The following is an 18,549-nucleotide window of genomic DNA, read 5'->3' as shown; positions in this document are numbered from 1 at the left end:
CCGTTGGCTAGACAGGGTGGATGACACGTGCTTCGAGCTGAAGGGGAAAGACCTCATCCTCTATCCCTTCATCAGTCAACCTCTTCAGGGGCTGACTTGCAACAATAAAGGAACTGAGTTGGAGCAGAGGAAGTTGAAAGGGTCCTCCAAGGAAGGGAAGCAGACATGTTGGTGGTGGGTATGCTATTGAAAGATTTACACAGAAACTCTTATTAACAGTATTGTACATCATGATACTACAATAAAAATGGAGGCTGGGAAAAAGAAAGAAGTTCTATATGTAATACAAGGTTTTTTTATTGAAGAATATTTTAAGAATAAGAAATTGCAATATTAAGCAAAGATAGTCTGAACAAATAGTCCTAAAATGACATACTAGTTATGAGTATCTGATAGTCCTGAATGCCTAAATAGTATTTTATTTCATTTCCTATGACAGGTGTTTAAGGAATGAAATGACTAGAATCCACATTAAATTATAGAATTTGGATTTCTGATCATCTCCAGGCACAAAGTCATGTATCAATATGAGACGTCTAACTATTCCTTTTGTAATTTGAGGCTCCAGGAAAACCACACATGAGTGACTCAATAAATCTGAGAGTTAGAATCATTACACCTGCCTGCTCTTCACCAGTCCCTTATAGTAGGATTTAACAGTAAAGTGCACAAGGAGTTTGCACTTCACAGGGTCATTTTGAGACAGTGAATTGGTCTCTAAATTCAAAGGTACAAAAGGGATAAAAAGATTCAATGAGATGGGAAGATGCTATTTTGATCCTGGAAAAGAATTATGAAAACCTAGTCTATAATCATTGCAGTCGAAATGATATGTAGGTCTTTAAGTGTTAAAGCATGATAAAAATGTTTTACTTCTTGTTGCCTCACATTTCACATTCTTCTTCGCCATTTCATTTTAGCTAAAAATATAAGGACTTAACTTTCAATGTCAAGTATTACTGAAAAAGGTGTCTTGCCTGTCTTGATGATTTAAAGACCTATTCTTGAGTTTCTTGGGAGAAAAGTTTCAGGACTCCTCAAACTGTAACCATAAAGGTTGATAATGCTGTAGGCAGATAGATTGGAGGAATTCCTGCAAGAAGTTTCAGAAGAAATAATAAAATTAAGAAACAAATGTATTGCCCTGAAGTAACCCCAATGAAAGAACATTCGCTTTAAGATGCAAATCCTGAGCTCTACTGGGACAAAGAAACTCCAGGCCACTTAGAATCTTTTCACAAAAGACATTCTGTTTACTTTGTTCTTTTGTTTTGTTTTGTTTTCTACCCTCTCACACTCACCCCCACCAAAAGCCTGTGTTTTCTCTTGAATGCTTATTTCTATTTTGTATTATTTTCTTCATTTCTCTCTCTCATTGCTTCTCTGTTTCTCAGTCTATTTCTCTCTGTCCCTGTATCTCTAGCCTCCATCATATGTCTCTAAAAAATATGTTTAAATAAAACTATTTTAATTCTATTTCACCTCCACCTGAAATTATTTTCTAAATAGGAGGGTAATTTTCCAGGATCCCTTAGGACTGGCTTTCTTTTTCCTGCAAAGACCAATTCTTTCTCTTTGAGCTGAATCCACAGGATTCTGAGAACTCCAGTGAGAGGATCATTCTCTGCACCAGGCAAAAAGAACTAATAGACTTCAGGTATGGCTGAGAGCTATGTCCTGGGACAGATGGGTGGAACTGTAAAACAATTCCTGAATATGGGTGCTTGTAACAACCTTGACCAGTAAAAACCCACACTAGGCATGTCCTCAGTGGCTGAGGTGCCTCAATCATAATCGCAAGCATTCTTTTCTCTAAGTAAACTCCCTAACCCCTCACTTCACTTCCTCATGGGTTGGTCCTCTGAGGCACATTGGTTTACATACAATCCTAAAATGAGAATAAATCGTCTTTATCTTTGGAACTAAACTTTGGGAAAAGATCTATTATCCTTGAGTAATATAGATCTTTAGTTGTTTCAGTCTTAATCATAAGAAATTTCTAATATCTATTTACCACATTATAAAGAAAGAAAAAAATCACTGGTTTGACCTAGATTTCAAAGGGTGAAACTGAATAATAGAATATCTTTGATTCTAGGAGAATGACAGTTGTTCTTAGGGGATACTCCTGACTGCTTAGGAATCAGTCCTGGTGGACTTGGAAGTCTATGTGGGGGCATGGAAGACTATATGGGATGTCAAGTCATCCAATTACAAGGCAAATATTCTACCCACTGTAGTATCATATCACTTCAGGCTCTGCAGGCTCTCCAGGTCTCCAGGCTCTTTTCTATATACTTTGACTAAATATTTATCAAAACATTTCATAATTAAATATTGAATAACTTAATAAAATGCATGTATTTATATTATATCTGATGCATAATGATCAAATATTATTGATGATCATTTCTTAAGTTGGAAACTATAGAATTCAAGAGAAAAGTACATCAAAATCACATCAGCATTCTCAAACAATATAAATCACTAAAGTAAAGTACTTTCTGTGGGTTAAGTACAAAGTAAATGCTTCAAATAAAACCTGGACTTTGTAGTTTTCTTTAAATGTGCATGAAATAAAACAATATCTTATTAGATAAGCACTTAGTAGAGTGAACCTGAGAAAAAGAAATATTTTAATAGACATGTACATATCACAAAGATTCATGTAAGCATAACTTTGCTGTATGCAGCAAATAACAGAAATGTGTCTATAGAATAGATAATTGAGAAGCTAACATGACTAATAGCTAATAATTACTGAGGTTACATTCTATATAAAGTACACTAATGTGCTTGTACATTATACTTTATATACCATATAAAGTCCCTCAGATAATTTTCTAAAAAATGGAATGTACCTTCACTCATTTTACAAATGAAAAAATATTTTCCAAAAAGATAAGCTTGTTAATGACAAGCCATCTATGTCAGCATGCATCTTAAACTTCCAATGGGAAAACTAGTTTATCTCTCTGCAATGCTGTTTGTAACCAATTATTATTTCAGTATGTGAACTTAACTTTCTCTTTGAGACTCAGGTTTCTAAGAGGGACATTTACATGAGAGTATTGTAATTTTTAGCTCAACATAAAAATTATGTCCAGATATTTGGAGTGTCCAAGTGTTAAGAACCATGACGTAATAGTGTTACATTTCATTGGCTTGATAACTGTCCTGTATTTTGAACATTCATTCATGCATATATTCATTTAATTATTTTATCTTTTAGAAAACACCTGGTAGTATTATTGTTTTATTCTGAACTCTGCATTCAGGAAACTCCCTTGGCAATGCCCAACGGATCATCTCAGTAATGGAGATTAAACCAGGGTTGAGTGTATGTAAGATAACTGCTTAGTCAGCTATACTTTATCTGAAGTGCAGAGTAGGAATATTTTAGAAATTATTCTAGTCTTATAATATTTCTCCATGAGACATATTTTATTATAAAATTAAAATATAATAGGAAATTTGAATTATACTGCTACTATAATTGAAGAATAAAATTATTTATATTTTGGCAGCAATATTTAAAACAAGGCAAATATCTTTCTCATCAATGCTTTGCCTATTCAGATTTTTCTGTGGATTCATGAAATTTTACATTTATTTTTGCTTTTTGTATGATGTCATTAGCATTTTTGTTTGATTTTATTAGTTATTGAGCCACACCTGGCACTGTTCATATGTTATTCCTTGATTTTCTCTCAGAATTCACTTCTAGTGATACACAAATGACCATATGGGATACCTAGTTTGACTGTGTGCGATGCAAATGCCATACCCTACTTTCTCTACTCTCTTTATACATTAGAATTTTGAAAAGAATGGGTAAAATCCAAAAATTACTTTGGATAGCATGCTCATTTTTAGTCATTAAACTATTTAAATTTTAAGAACAAATATCCTTTAATTTCTGTCCTCTTTATTTTAAACTGTGTAATAGTTTTTATTTCACAATCTTTTTTTTTTACCTTAGCTATTACCTTTATTCCTGGGAGCTTTATTTTTATTTCATTGTAAAACTGATATTTTTAGATGTCTCATTCTAGTTCTTATATATGTAATTGGTTTCTGTGAACTGGCTTTATACTCTGTAACATTACTGAATTATCTGGCTAATACCCATTTTCAGCTGAATTTTTGAAGCTTTTCAATAGATAAAATCACATGCCCTGCAAATAAATGACAAATTGAATTCTTCCTTTTACATCTAGATATTTTTGATTATTTTTGTCCGGCTTCCACTGCAAAAGATTCTAGAGCTGCAATAAGTGTTGGGAGAGTGGGGTTCTTGTTTTCAGATCATATTTTAACATTGATCTACTTTGCACATATTATCTTTTTTTTTGTGTGTGTGTGTGGTTTTTGGGTCACACCCGGCAGTGCTCAGGGGTTATTCCTGGCTCCAGGCTCAGAAATTGCTCCTGGCAGGCACGGGGACATATTATCTTTATCAGATCCCTCAGCTTGTAAGGTTTATACTTTTATTTCCTATGAGAAATATCTTATTTCAAAATGCTTGTTCCTGGGACTGGAGAGCAGTTCAGATGTTTGTCTTACAGATACCTGTCCTGGGTTTGATACACAAATATCCCCTAAGCAATGCCAGGATTGATACTGAAACAGAGTGAGATGTAAGTCCTAAACACAGCCAGCAATGATTCCAACCCTCCGTTGACTTCCAAATTGTTTTGATTTGACTTTGCATATTAGATATCAACAGATTTTAGACTCGCATGGCAAATGATATTGTCACTTTACCCACAACTCCTAGGAGGGTAGTTTCCCCCACCACAAAAATTAAGTGTTCAACGTCATTTAGAAATATCCCTTCTCTAAAAATATATACTAGATCCAATTGCACTGTATACTTTTAATCAGTAAAGCTTTTATAGTTTTCAAAGGTTTAATATCTAACGAAGTATCCTGTACTCCAGAATTCATTTCATATAAAAGTCATATAAGGAACATTATATTTTATTCTCATTAGAAATAAGAAAACATATATACCCTATAGTAAATACTCTAAGTAACTCGAAGTTACTAATTAGTTACTCTAAATTATTCTAATAACAGTTATTAGAATTGAAGCAGACTGGAACATTGAGAGTAAAATTTTGGAAAATCTTAAGCTCCTGTGTTCCTTTTATTGATATATACATTGCTGGAAAAAGGTTAAGATAAGAATTTCAATGTTCAATAGTAATTTTCTCTAAACATTAACATAAGACTATAATTCTGTCTATTGAAGTAATAGTACATCTTTTTTATTACCAATTATTCTTAGCACAGTCAACCTCTTGAGAATCTCCTTTTAGTTCAAAAGAAAACTCCTCTCCAGCCTAATTCTTGCTATCTTGTTCCACAGGTACTTTATAACATTGTGTAATCATTACTTAAATACTAAAAATCAATTTTTATTCTGAGCTTCTTTATAGTCTAGTTTTCTTGGAGTTATACTTTTATGATAATTTATACCTTTAGAGTATAAAGAAAGAAAATAAAAATAAATAGGAAAAAGAGAAGGATCTTGCACATGAATAGCATGTTAGGTATTTGTATTACATGCGGATGATCATGGTTTAATTCTTTGGCACTATTATAGAATCCCCAAGAGACATCAGAAATAATCACTAGAAGAATATTCTTTTAATATTACCAATCGTGATAAAAGAAAAAGGTCCACAAATGTGCATGGAACTTGAATATTTACATGTAACATTTTTATTACATGAAGTTTTTTAACCTATGAGAATTTTCATGAATATATTTTGGTTAGTTAGAATTATTTTTTTGTTCAAGAATGCAAAACCTTCATTTAGCACTATGCAGGTATGGAGAGCAACTAATTCTTTGTTTATATATTTTAATATAGATTTAATTGTAGGGTATAGAGAAATAAAAGTTGTAACAAAATTATTCATTTGCTCACAGTATGAATCTCAACACACAGTAGTGGTGCAGTTAGAAAATAACTACATTAAAAACTATCATGCCAATCTTAAGGAGTGAGTGAGTTAGAATGCCTATCTCAAACACAGGCAAGGGTTGGGAGGAGGAAAAGGGGACATGGGGAGGGAAGATGGGAATGTTGCAGTGATGAAGGTAGGTGTTCTGTTTATGACTGAAACCCAACTACAATCATGCTTGTAATCATGATGCTTAAATGAAGATTTAAAAAAAAACATATTTATTTGCACTTTTTGTCTTACAGCATTTTTGGTTGTTTAGTGCGGAGCTTCGGATTGAACCCATGGCCTCCTACATATAAGAGGAGAGCACTCTTATTGCAGAAGTACCATCATGGCCTAATTTAGGTTTTGTCAAAAATTGGACAACATTGCTTTGGGGTAATTTTGAAATCTCTTCAAAACCAAAATGGTTTCAGACAGAAAATACAACTTCTCCACACAGCACATTTTCTTTTTTATTTTATTTTGGGTGGGGGGTCACACCTGGTGGTGCTCAGGGATTATTCTTAGCTCTATGCTCAGAAATGGGCCCTGGCTGGCTCTGGGGACCATATGATATGCTGGGAATCGAACCGCTGTCTTTCTGAATGGCTGTGTGCAAGGCAAATGCCCTACAGTTGTGCTAGCTCGCAGGCCCTCACAACCTATTTTACACATACAATTGTACCAGAGAAATGGCAGAAAAGAAGTGAATTATTGAAATTATCGAGTTTTTTTTTTTACTGACCTCTTCTGTCTTCCTCGAGGCATGAATAATTATACAATTATTAACATGGTTAACATCCTGCATTTAATGCTTCTAAGAAAGAATGGCAAAGCTCTTACTTGAATCAATTGTGCCAACTTTTGTTGACAGCTATTTTCAAATTTTGCATCATCACTCTTTTTCTAAATGAAAACATATTTGTAGAAGCTATAAAGGTTTTTTTTTAAAACTTGTAGAGCGGTTTTAGCTTAAAAAATGTTATACAGATATATTAAAATCCCATATATTTTCAGTTCTCAAAAAAAGAATACTGCCTCACTATCACCCATCAATACATTCTCCACAATGGTCAACAAAGGCTGAATATATGTTGACACTCCATAATAAAACAAAGCCATAGCTTTCCTGTGTGTACAGTCTATGCATTTCAACATTTATATAATAGCAGGCATTATTAATTTCAATATTATGACATTATTTCTCCTGCCTGCCACAAAATCCATTTTGTATTTTACTCATCCATTCCCTAGAATCTTCTGATGATTTTAGGGTCATTATCGTTTTATCATTTTGAAAATTTTATATAGTTGGAAATATACAATATATATATAACCTTTTAAAAATATAATCTTTAACTTTGCCACATATGTTTATGATTCTTCGCTTTCATCTATTGATAGCTCATTTATTTTTATTGTTAAACATTATTTTATGGTCTGCATGTGGATATTTATTAATTTCTTTACACATTTACTTTCTGTGAAATAACTCATTAATTTCAAGTTGGGAGAATTATGAGTAAAGCTGCTAAAATCATCTATGGGCAATTTTTTTGTGTATATATTTTTAGAAGAAACTTTTACAAATCTCTGACTTAGTAAACAAGAAATCCTCTTACATTTTTTTCTGTAAGCAGCCTGTTCTCAAACTATCATTGTACAATGAACATATATAAACATATTTTATTTTGAGAACATGATGATGACTGTCTATGATTTATTTTAAGGGAATTCAGCAAAAAAATAATGCTTCTATATATATATATATATTTACTGCTATTAGAAATATTTCTTTACTTTTTTTTTTTTTTGGCTTTTTGGGCCACACCCATTTGAGGCTCAGGGGTTACTCCTGGCTAAGCGCTCAGAAATTGCCCCTGGCAGGAACCATATGGGACGCCGGGGGATCGAACCATGGTCCTTCCTTGGCTAGCACTTGCAAGGCAGACACCTTACCTCTAGGGCCACCTCGCCGGCCCCTAGAAATATTTCTTATATTGACAAAAGAAAACATGAATACAATTTTCATGATTGTTTCTTTGGCTTTTGAGACAAGGATTACTCTGTACTACAATAAAATTTCTGGCATAGAGTTTCATTTGATGACTGTATTTTTAGAAATTAATTTAAAGGACAGATGTGAAATATTAGTCTCTCAATTAGTATTTATATCTCTTGTGATAACACTCAAGTAATTTTGGCAGCATTCTGAGAAGTTGGCACTTTCTACAAAATATGTCAATTAAAGAATACAACAGTACTAAAATTATTCACATCACAATCTTCTAAAACACAAATATTGAAATTTTACTACTTCTCTCAATTGCTATAGCAACTTCTCAGTAGAGTTATTAAGCTCCTTAAAAAGTAAGGACTAATTAACATAAAGATGTTTTTATTGTGGAATTATTTGGTTGACAAATTAAGCTTTGTATTGCACCATGATCAAGTCAAATTACTTAGTAAACAAAGTGTTTTAGTTCTATTCAGCTTATATTGTCAAACAACTGACAACTTGTAGAGAATAATTTTATGCCATTTAAAATATTAGTCTGATCAAAAAGAAGAAATGGTTTAATTTCACAATATTAATAAAATACAACTATTTATAAAAATAGTTAATCACAAATTAACAATAACTATATGACAAAGAAAGTTTTCTTGATACAGTTTGCTTACTTTATTATGTATTGATAAATATAAGGTTTATAACTAATATATAAGGCATATAATATCATTTATCTACATATTAGTTTATGTTCACTAAGGATTGAGCTTATTTAATAATTGGAGCTTCATAAGGCGGGAGTGATACCACAGTAGGTAGGGTGATTTCCTTGCATGAGACTGACATAGGTTCAATACCTCATCATCACATATGGTCCCCCAAGACTATCAGGAGTAATTACTGAGCACAGAGATAGGAGTAACTCTTGAGAAATTCCAGTGTGACTCAGAGGACAAAATAATAATAATATTATAACCAGAACTTCGACTTCTTGCATTTTTAACACATCTCAAAGATTTTCTATAGTCACCACTCAGAGATGAATAATCCTAAAAACATATCAATTAATCCAAAATCATGAGCAATAAAGAAATAAACATAAAGGTTTATATGACAAATTTTCAAAGGAATGAAACCTATGATTATAAAATTAACCCAATAGAAAAACCACTACTAAAATAGTATAGATGAAATGACCAACAGAACACATTTTTACATAGAATAGCATGAAATGAAAACAAGCTTTCAGGAATTACTGTTACAATGCAAGTAAAGAGGATTTCATTACAATGACAAAATGATTCTATTGGGGGAAACCCATTCAAGTTTCTGGAATCACTGAGTTGGCACTAAAAGACAAAAGAGACAAAAAAAAAAACACTTGCCCTGAGGACAAGAAAAAGTAATGTTGGCCATTTCTATTAGCAAGGAGGCCATAGCTAGCTGTGCTCAGGGTTTACTACTGGCTCTGTATTCAGGGTCTTGGTGAGTTGGTCAAGGTATAAGAGGTATCAAGTCCAGGTCAACCGAGTGCAAGGTAGCTGACTTTCTTGTTGTACTATCTCACAGGTCCCTAATGACAGTTCTTTTCACTGGGCAGAAAATAGATCAGGTTTTACACTGTGCAGTCACAAGAAAACAGGAAAAACCAATGGAATCAAGAGTAGTTGGGCAACTGCTGTGAGGCAGTCTGGGAAACCCAGTGACTCAAGCAGCAGACTTTAGACAAATATTCAGTAAAATAGAAAGAGATATAAATACAGGCCAACTTGAGACCCACGATCATACCAATAATAGAAACATATTAATTAAATTTTAAAATATACAAAATATAACACCAATAATATCTGGAGTTCTGTGTGCTATTTTTGCACATTTGTTTCCAAGAACCCAACAAGAAGGTAGTCAACATTTACTATATTATCACCATTTTATCATGACCTTGAAAGGTAATTTAAAAATGTATATTTAAAGTGTAAAGTCTATAAGAGTATTGGAGGATAAAAATGGCAATCATGCTTATAGTTGTTTTTTATAAAAATTATTTTTTGAAAAACACAATGCAATCATTTATTATTAATTATGGCAAACAACTTTGATAACTAATGTCTTCCATTACTACAGACTTTAGTTTCTTCATTAATAAGTAGTTTTATGATCTTTATGACCTTTACCCATTAGCTATGTACCTACACTGTAAATTATAAAAGTTGAACAATAGAAATTTAACTTGAAATCAACTTCTTTTGAAAGAAACTAATGCATGTCCATTAAATGACTTAACTATATGCATGAAAATGAACCCTACCTATTGACAAAGAACAATTTCATACATTATCCAGTGCATTGAATTCATTGAATTTGGATTTATTCCTGAATCAAAGGCCTTTTTGACAATCAAAACTAAGCATCCCTTGTCCATTCAAGTGAGTTTCATAAGGCAATGCAAATAAAACATTTCCGAATAATGGCATACTTCAAACCAATAATAAAAACTTAATAGGGAGTTCTCTGTGGCATTAGTTTGTAGATTTCATTGAGTGGCACACACATAGAAGATCCAGCAATAAAAATCAAAGCAATACCTCAGAGTTGTTTATAATAGAGAAGTACTTACTCACCATTCCGACTCTCTTCATCAATAGCAACTATGGTAGCTGGTGGGCCTCCCCTAGCTAGTTTACAATCTAAGGAGAGAAAACAAACCGATGGTAAGAAGCAACAACAGCTAGGGCACTAAAATGTGAAAATAAATTAATTGAAATGTGTATACTGATATTTAAAAAGCTACTAGAATAAAATTAATATATATGTTTATAATTTAATAGAATAATTTTTTAATTGTTAAATTTTGTAAGAAACACATTGTTTCCTTACCACATTATAAAGAAGCCACTTTTTATACACCACAAAACTAGGAATCTTACTGAGAAAACACCAGCAGAGACCACTGGAGAGCATAAATCCTTCAGGACATAGATAATGGGATGATAATTTAACCCAAAGAAATAACATAAAGGGATGATTAACAGGGATAAATTGTAATTAAAGCTTCACAACAGAAACAAACATAATTGGACTTTAATTGTGATGAAGGGTCTAATTAAAGAAAGTGAATAGAATTTTAATAATGTTCAAAAGAGAATAAAATAAAGACAGACAAGCAATGCTCATGAGGTTGTTTGGTGTTTTATTTTTGTCATCTTACCCTCATATTGCCAGTCTGGAGTCAAAAGTATAGAGTCACCAATGGAAGCAGATCAGAAAAAAAATGAAAGAAAGAAAGGAAAAAAGAATATATGTGTATATTTAGAGAGGATTTAAAGATTCAAATATTTATACAACAGCAGATACATCACTTAGTATTTTTAGAAATAAAATTCTGTATCAGATTTTTATAATTCTAACATAACTTCAACACATTAGCAAATTACATACTTGAAAATAATGCACAGCACATTTGTTTGTTTTTCTATGAAAAGAAATTACAATTAATGCATGAGCAATCTCCACTTTCTATGTTGATCATATGTTAAGAATAGTTAAGAATTGGAATTGACCTAGATGTCCAAATAGGACCAGTGAATCATAAAAATGTGTTACATATAAACAATTGAATACTACATAGCTGTAAGGAATGATACAATCCTGCAATTTGCAGCAACATGGATGGAACTGGAAGATAATATGTCAAATGAAGTAAAACAAGAAGAAGGATAAATACAGAATGATATCACTAATACATGATGATTAGGATGCCAAATATAAGAAGAATTGCAGTGGTCTGTCTAAATGGGATCTGTCTCGAATACCTTTGGCCCCAGAGTATGGCAAGGAGAAGAAAAGAAACTGAGTGGAGGAGGACAAATACAAATATGAAAAGATGGGGCCTAGCATTCTCAGATGTATTGGTAGAGAAACAACAACAACAACTAAACACCCAAGCCAAATGCAACAACAGTGGAATTAAGAGACCCAAACTCTAACCATCTAAGTTTATATGGGCCTGCTATACTGGCAGATTGTTTGGGGGGGCAAAGGTTAGTGGTTGGGATACACTCTGGGAGCATTGATGGAGGGAGATCTGAAACTGGTGGTGTGATTAGCGCTGATTCTTTGGATGTCTGAAACCCAACTATGACTTTGTAAATCACAATGTTTTCAATAAAATATAATTAATTAAGATCAGTAGTGATTATTAAATCATTAATTTAAACATTTCTAATGTCCTGCCAATTATTACATAATAACGAATGAACAAATCGTATTGAGTACTCTGCTAGCCACAATAATTAACATTTGTCTTCAAGATGTCAAATGTAATATACTGAGACATAAAATTGAGATTATAGGAGCCATGAAGTGAGCATGGAGGGATGTGACAGGAACTAAAGTGTTCATGGAACACTTCTGTGTCTGTGGTATAAATCAAATAGATATTATCCATATAGAGTATGTTATTTAGAAGACAATTTCAAGGTTTATTAGCTGTTTATTAAAATTTTGTGGGGCCTGGAGAGATAGCACAGCGGCGTTTGCCTTGCAAGCAGCCGATCCAGGACCAAAGGTGGTTGGTTCGAATCCCGGTGTCCCATATGGTCCCCCGTGCCTGCCAGGAGCTATTTCTGAGCAGACAGCCAGGAGTGACCACTACGCACTGCCAGGTGTGGCCCAAAAACCAAAAAAAAAAAAAATTTGTGATTTATTATAGACATAGACATGAATAATAAGGAATTTGGAAGTACTCTTTCATATAAGGTATGCTCATGCACTCTGTCTAGGAATCTGAAATTTCAGGGATCTAAAATTGCTCTTCCTTGATTCTTGTCAATGTGGAAGAAACTTCAAATTGCAGCCTATTTATTTATTTATTTATTTATTTATTTATTTAGTTTTTGGTTTTTGTTTTTTGACCACACTCGGTGACATTCAGGGGTTACTCCTGGCAATGTGCTCAGAAATAGCTCCTGACTTGGGACCCTATGGGACACTGGGGGATTGAACCACGGTCCAACCTAGGCTAACATATGCAAGGCAGATGCCCTGCGCCACCACTCTGGCCACATGAATTGCAGCATTTTTAGATTTAAGACATACCAGCCTTATTAAATAGTTCCCTGAAACAACACTGCTCCTCATTATCAACCACTTCAACTCATAATGGTTTCCACACTGATTTTTCAAAATATATATTTTTTAATCTTTGTACATGAGAGATATGCCACATCTCTGCACAAAGACCTTATATATTTTCTTTGGAGTAAAGAGAATTCGCTTAGGACACAGGATACGTTTTTCATGTTTTGGTGCAACTATTCTTTGATTAGAATTTGCTTCATTTTCTTCTGTCACAGGAAACCTATATTATAGTCTTAGTATAATTAACCTTAAAATTTTAGTTATTTTTATAGAAGATTTATTTCTGCTTCTCACTTTAGATATCATATTTTGCATGTAGTTTTTTTTTATCTCTTTGCTCATTCAAAATAAAAAGTCAAGCATATTTATAGGTCAATAGCATTTGTGTTAAATGAGAGAATAAAATAGAGTATCAGCTTCATTCTTCAAGGATATTTGCTGAAAAGAATTGAAAATGAGAAAGAGAAATCCCACATAAGTAGCACACAGTTATAACATTATAATATTTGGTATGTTGTATATGATTTTTTGAGAAATCCAGTAATTCAAAAGTTATTAAAACAAAAAAGAAACAAAATATTTGGTGATGTAATAACAAATTTGGAATAGATGAGAACTATACCATATAATAAATACATAGTTGTATAAACTAATGGTATAACATATATAAGCAAGTAATAAGTGATCCAGATTCTTAGAGAAAACAATATGTGAGTAAATAGAAATAGCAAAAGTCACGTAATAATTTAAAAACAAATGAATAATTATAAATGATATGGAGTCATACTTATTGAAGCAAAAAGTCTCAAGAAAACTATTAGAGACATTGGTCTTGGTTTAACTGGCTATAAAGAAGAATGTCCACCTTAATTAATTTCAGCAGGGTGGATTTGTTTATTATTAAAACTTAAATCAGACTAGAATTACCAGGTTATACAAACATCACATGTAATGTTCACTCATTCTCTCAACCTCAAATCTCAACGATTGTGTATTGCCTGAAGTCGAGGTTTCTAGGTCCCCTGCTTCTTTACACATTCCTTTAAGGTCGCATGTGCCCTTGATAAAGTGGACTCAATACATATATGATGAATTAAGTTGTCTAAAAACAGCTGACAGAGCTGAGTTGTTTACTAAAATGCAAAAATAGGAGCATAGCATATAACTTTTTATGTTAGAAAAGGAAGCGATTGGTCTATTTATAAGCCTATCTACCAATCTACCAATGTAATTACATTCATTTTGTTTATAGATATATAAAAGCATAGGAAGATTATTCAGAAGTAATCAAAATTATTAGGACAAGGAAAAAAGTGAATCTGTGAAAAGTGTAAATAAAACTTTTCACCATGTGCATTATTACATGACTTAAAATGTAAATCATGAAATGGGATCTATTTTTAAATAAAGACACAACTTCCTGAACAAGATATCTCTCTCTTGTGGCACCAACCAGATTCAATTTTCTGAATGTGAAACTATGAGAAAAGTAAAGAGTAAAGAATGGGCAACATAGCTTTCTACCCTAACATCGCAAGAGAGTTCAGGCCAATTATTTTATCTTACCTTCCCTCTAAATTTTTAAATATATATTTATATTAATTCATGGAGAAAAGCTGTATAATCTGATATAACTATCATAGTACTATGTGAGCTTTAAAAATTAAATTGTTCAGCACAATTCCTAGCAAAAATAAATATTTGTATATAAAGCTATATATACCTTTATTTACCTATATGTACATATATTTGGTAAATGGAAGTGGTATAGAAAAAAAGCAATCAATTTATGAGAATAAAATGTATGTTTTTATAAGAATTCTAAGATCACAAAAATAAATTTATATATTAGAAGAAAATATCTGCTTTTATTTTTTTCAATATTTTTTCACTGTATTAGTTAAGAGCAATCTGGGGATGAAGCAATACTATAGTAGTAAGGGGTTTGCCTTGCACACAGCTAACCTGAGCTCAATTTTTACATTTCATGTTCCAAGACTTGCAAGGTATGATTTCTTAGTGCAGTACCAGAAAAATGCTCTATTACTGAAGATGACCCCCAAACAAAAACTAACAGAGCAACCTAATTGCAGAAAACAGAATAAAAAGTATTGAGTATTCATTTCTGAATAATGGTAGAGAAAGACATAATATTTAATTAATAACTTTTATAATAAAACAGAGAAAAGATGGAGCAATTTAGACATAAATCTCTTCTTTCACAACATAATTATTGGTTATTATTTGGATTTATTTTTAGGTCAGCATATTCCTTAATTATTAAACCATGGATGACTCCCAGGATTAATTAATGCACCTATCCAACACACTCTCAAACTATGCTCTTTATACACTCTTTTTGAATAATATAAATTTGTTGTGCTATCTACTAACTACAATGTCATTTTTATGGATTCATTTGTAGTTGTCTTTCAAGAATCTAAGAAAAATAACTACTATAAAGTTTTCCTTGTAACTTTAGATAAATTAGATTTCTTTCTATATTTTAGCACATGGTGCATTTAACTGGATAGTTATCATTGAGAAAATATTGCTATAGAATTTGAACGAGATCTTATCATACACACTAAGTTAGAGCATATTCATTCTATTAACATCAGAACCTGGTAAAACTGGCTCATAAAGATGTTTCTAGAAGTATTCGTAGTTGTTTAGTATTCTTAGATTTCCATCAGCAATTTCCCATTAAATACCTTTTCGTCATTTAAGTCTTTATTCTCATTATGTCCTCACCAAGAAAAACTCTAGAAGTAGAGGTTTAACCACCTTATATCAAAGCTAAGCATTTTTACATTAGTTTTTATAGTTTTAAAACATCCTAAGTACACATGAAAGGTATCTTTATGCCTTAATAAGTTGTAATTTGGAATAAAACTAAAATCTAGGGCCAGAGAAATAGCATGGAGATAGGCCTTTTGTCTTGTATGCAGAAGGACAGTAGTTCAAATTCTGGCATATGGTCCACTCAGCCTGCCAGGAGTTATTTCTGAGCATAAAGCCAGGAGCAAACCCTGAGCACTGATGGGTGTGACCTAACACTCCCCCTCAAAATAAAACACTAAAATCTAAATATATATAACAGGTAATTAGTAAACTACTAAAATAATCTATGAATAAAAGTTTTTATCACAATCAAATAATTTTTTTGTAATAATGATTTAAAGAACATATAGTTAGTTCTGAAACAAAAGAAGAATACATTGAAAATTATATTGAAAAAAGTAATTTCAGGTAAATTATTCAGTTATATTTTATGTAGGCAAATATACATTGAAGATTAAAGTGAGGTTAGAGAGAAATTTTAGGGGCAGTTGCTTCTTTTTTATCTGGTCTGTGGATAATTTGACACAGAAAAGGCAAATTTATTGGTGGCACCCGTATTTGGAAATGAACTTCTTTGATTTAATTTTATCCTTGACTGTCCTGGGTTAAATCACAAAGCCATTGTTTTTCATGCCTCAAATTTCTGACCACTCAAGCCCCTAATCTAGTTTCATATCCAATATCTGTAAAGCACAGATTATGAATACAAATATCTGAAAGCACAGTGTGATTTATTTCTGAGAATTTGTCATCAAGCTAAAATAAATAATATATTTTAAAATAATCTCATGAAGCAAGTCAAATGTTAAACTAAAATATAACTATAAGAATAGTATGTTATAACTAACTTCAAAGACCTTAAATCTGTAATACTCTTCAAATTGTAATCTGAATTTTAAAAAACCATTACAAACTCATTATACAAGGATAAAAAGTAAGATCAAAAATAAGACTATTTCCATTTTAGCCTTTTTTTTCTTCAAAATTTGTATATAAGATCAAGCTATGGAGCCTTTAAAATTTCAAGTGTATTCACTTATTCATTTTAATACAATAATATGTCATTTTCATGAGCATGTTAGTTGCATCCATATTGTATTAGGAATACAGACTTCTTTTAGTTGGATTTCAAATGCTAAAATACCACCACTTGTTTCAAAGGTCCCTTAAATTTACTACCTAAAATTCATTCCTAGGCCAGAGAGATAATACTACCAGTTCAATCATAGGCACTATATATCTTATTCTGAGCACTGCCAGCTGTGATCCTGGGCACAGAAATAGGAGTAAACCCTGAACACCACTGGATATTCTAACCCACAAAACCTGATTTTCCCATTCCATAATTTGCTTCTTACAGAATATTTTATTCCTATGAGTGACAATAAATTGCACAAAGAACTGGGGTGTCGTTCTTAAATATTTATCCTTTCTTCTTAAATTTTGAACCTAAAAGTTCATTTGGAGTGAAATGTATAAAAACAGGAGTGAAATATAAGAAAACTATGAAAACATACTTCTTTTTCAATATCTATCCAAACTGTAGTATAATCAAAAGATTTTTTAACTTCTTTTCTATAAGCAATAATATCCATTTTTCATTTTCTAAGTTTAGCTGAGTGATTTAATATAATTAAAAGCTTTCTTATCTTTAAATGACTTGCCAATATTTCTAGGCTAAAATCATTTTTAGGAACTATAACAATCTGAAATATGATTTAGAAATAAAAATAATTTTAAAAGGTCTTTCATGGTATGGTTCTTTATTTTTTCTAATCTCATTTATTTCCATGATCTTAATATTAGCATTCCAAAGAACTTATCTGTTTTCTTCATTATTCTAAATACTACCTCAAGGTATCACAAAGCATTTTCATATGCATCATTTCTTATTTATAACTATTGCATTCAACCTATCTAATTTTCAGATATGCTTCATTTTCTTAGAAATATTTCTGATTCTCAGACTAGATTAGTCCCCCTGATACTAAACTCCCACAATTCTGCTGCTACAATTCATGAATATTTGATATCTTTCTGACAGAAAATTCATTTTTAACTCAGATCTTATTTTTCATCCTTTGGGTTGTGTCTAGAAGGACAAGTTTTTGACATAATGTTGATTTTTATAAATTATCTATTGAATGCAAGAATGAATGGCTAAACTAAATTGACAACAACTGAAAATCACTTTATAACTGTAGCTTACCTTTTTCAGTTGGGTTTAGTCGTTGTAATATAATTTTCAAATATTACCATGTATAATTAATTGTTAATGGATAGAACCAATGGCAATATCTCAGTAAAAGTAAAAAACTAACATTCAATGAAGGTTGAGACATTCTGTAGAAATTTAAAATTAGCTATGAAATATCTTAGAAAATTCTGGTATTTGAGGGAAATATCAAGAACAAAAGGAAAATGAACCAAAATCATGTTTCCAATTGTCTATAGCTTTTTTAGAATTATATGTACGTATCATCCAGTTGTCTGGAGTGAAACATTTTTTACATAGAAATGATTTTCTAATATTCTATTAAAGTTAGGGATAAATTCTAAGCTTTATCAGTTTTACAAATTACACCTTATAAAAAT

The 18,549-nt window shown here is 31.8% G+C and overlaps 1 protein-coding gene across 1 annotated transcript in view; it reads right to left on the bottom strand.

The window, feature by feature from the left end:
- The window catches only part of PCDH15 (protocadherin related 15), a 1,226,762-nt gene that overhangs the window by 484,986 nt on the left and 723,227 nt on the right, over positions 1-18,549 (bottom strand). Inside the window, exon 5 of the mRNA XM_049790532.1 lies at positions 10,593-10,658. Coding sequence (XP_049646489.1) covers positions 10,593-10,658 — 66 coding nt within the window. The remainder of the gene's footprint in view (positions 1-10,592; positions 10,659-18,549) is intronic.

This window comes from Suncus etruscus, chromosome 17 (genome assembly GCF_024139225.1).
Source record: "Suncus etruscus isolate mSunEtr1 chromosome 17, mSunEtr1.pri.cur, whole genome shotgun sequence".
Taxonomy (NCBI): domain Eukaryota; kingdom Metazoa; phylum Chordata; class Mammalia; order Eulipotyphla; family Soricidae; genus Suncus; species Suncus etruscus.
Note: the sequence above shows the minus strand (reverse complement) of the source record. Positions and strands in the feature narration are given on the sequence as shown.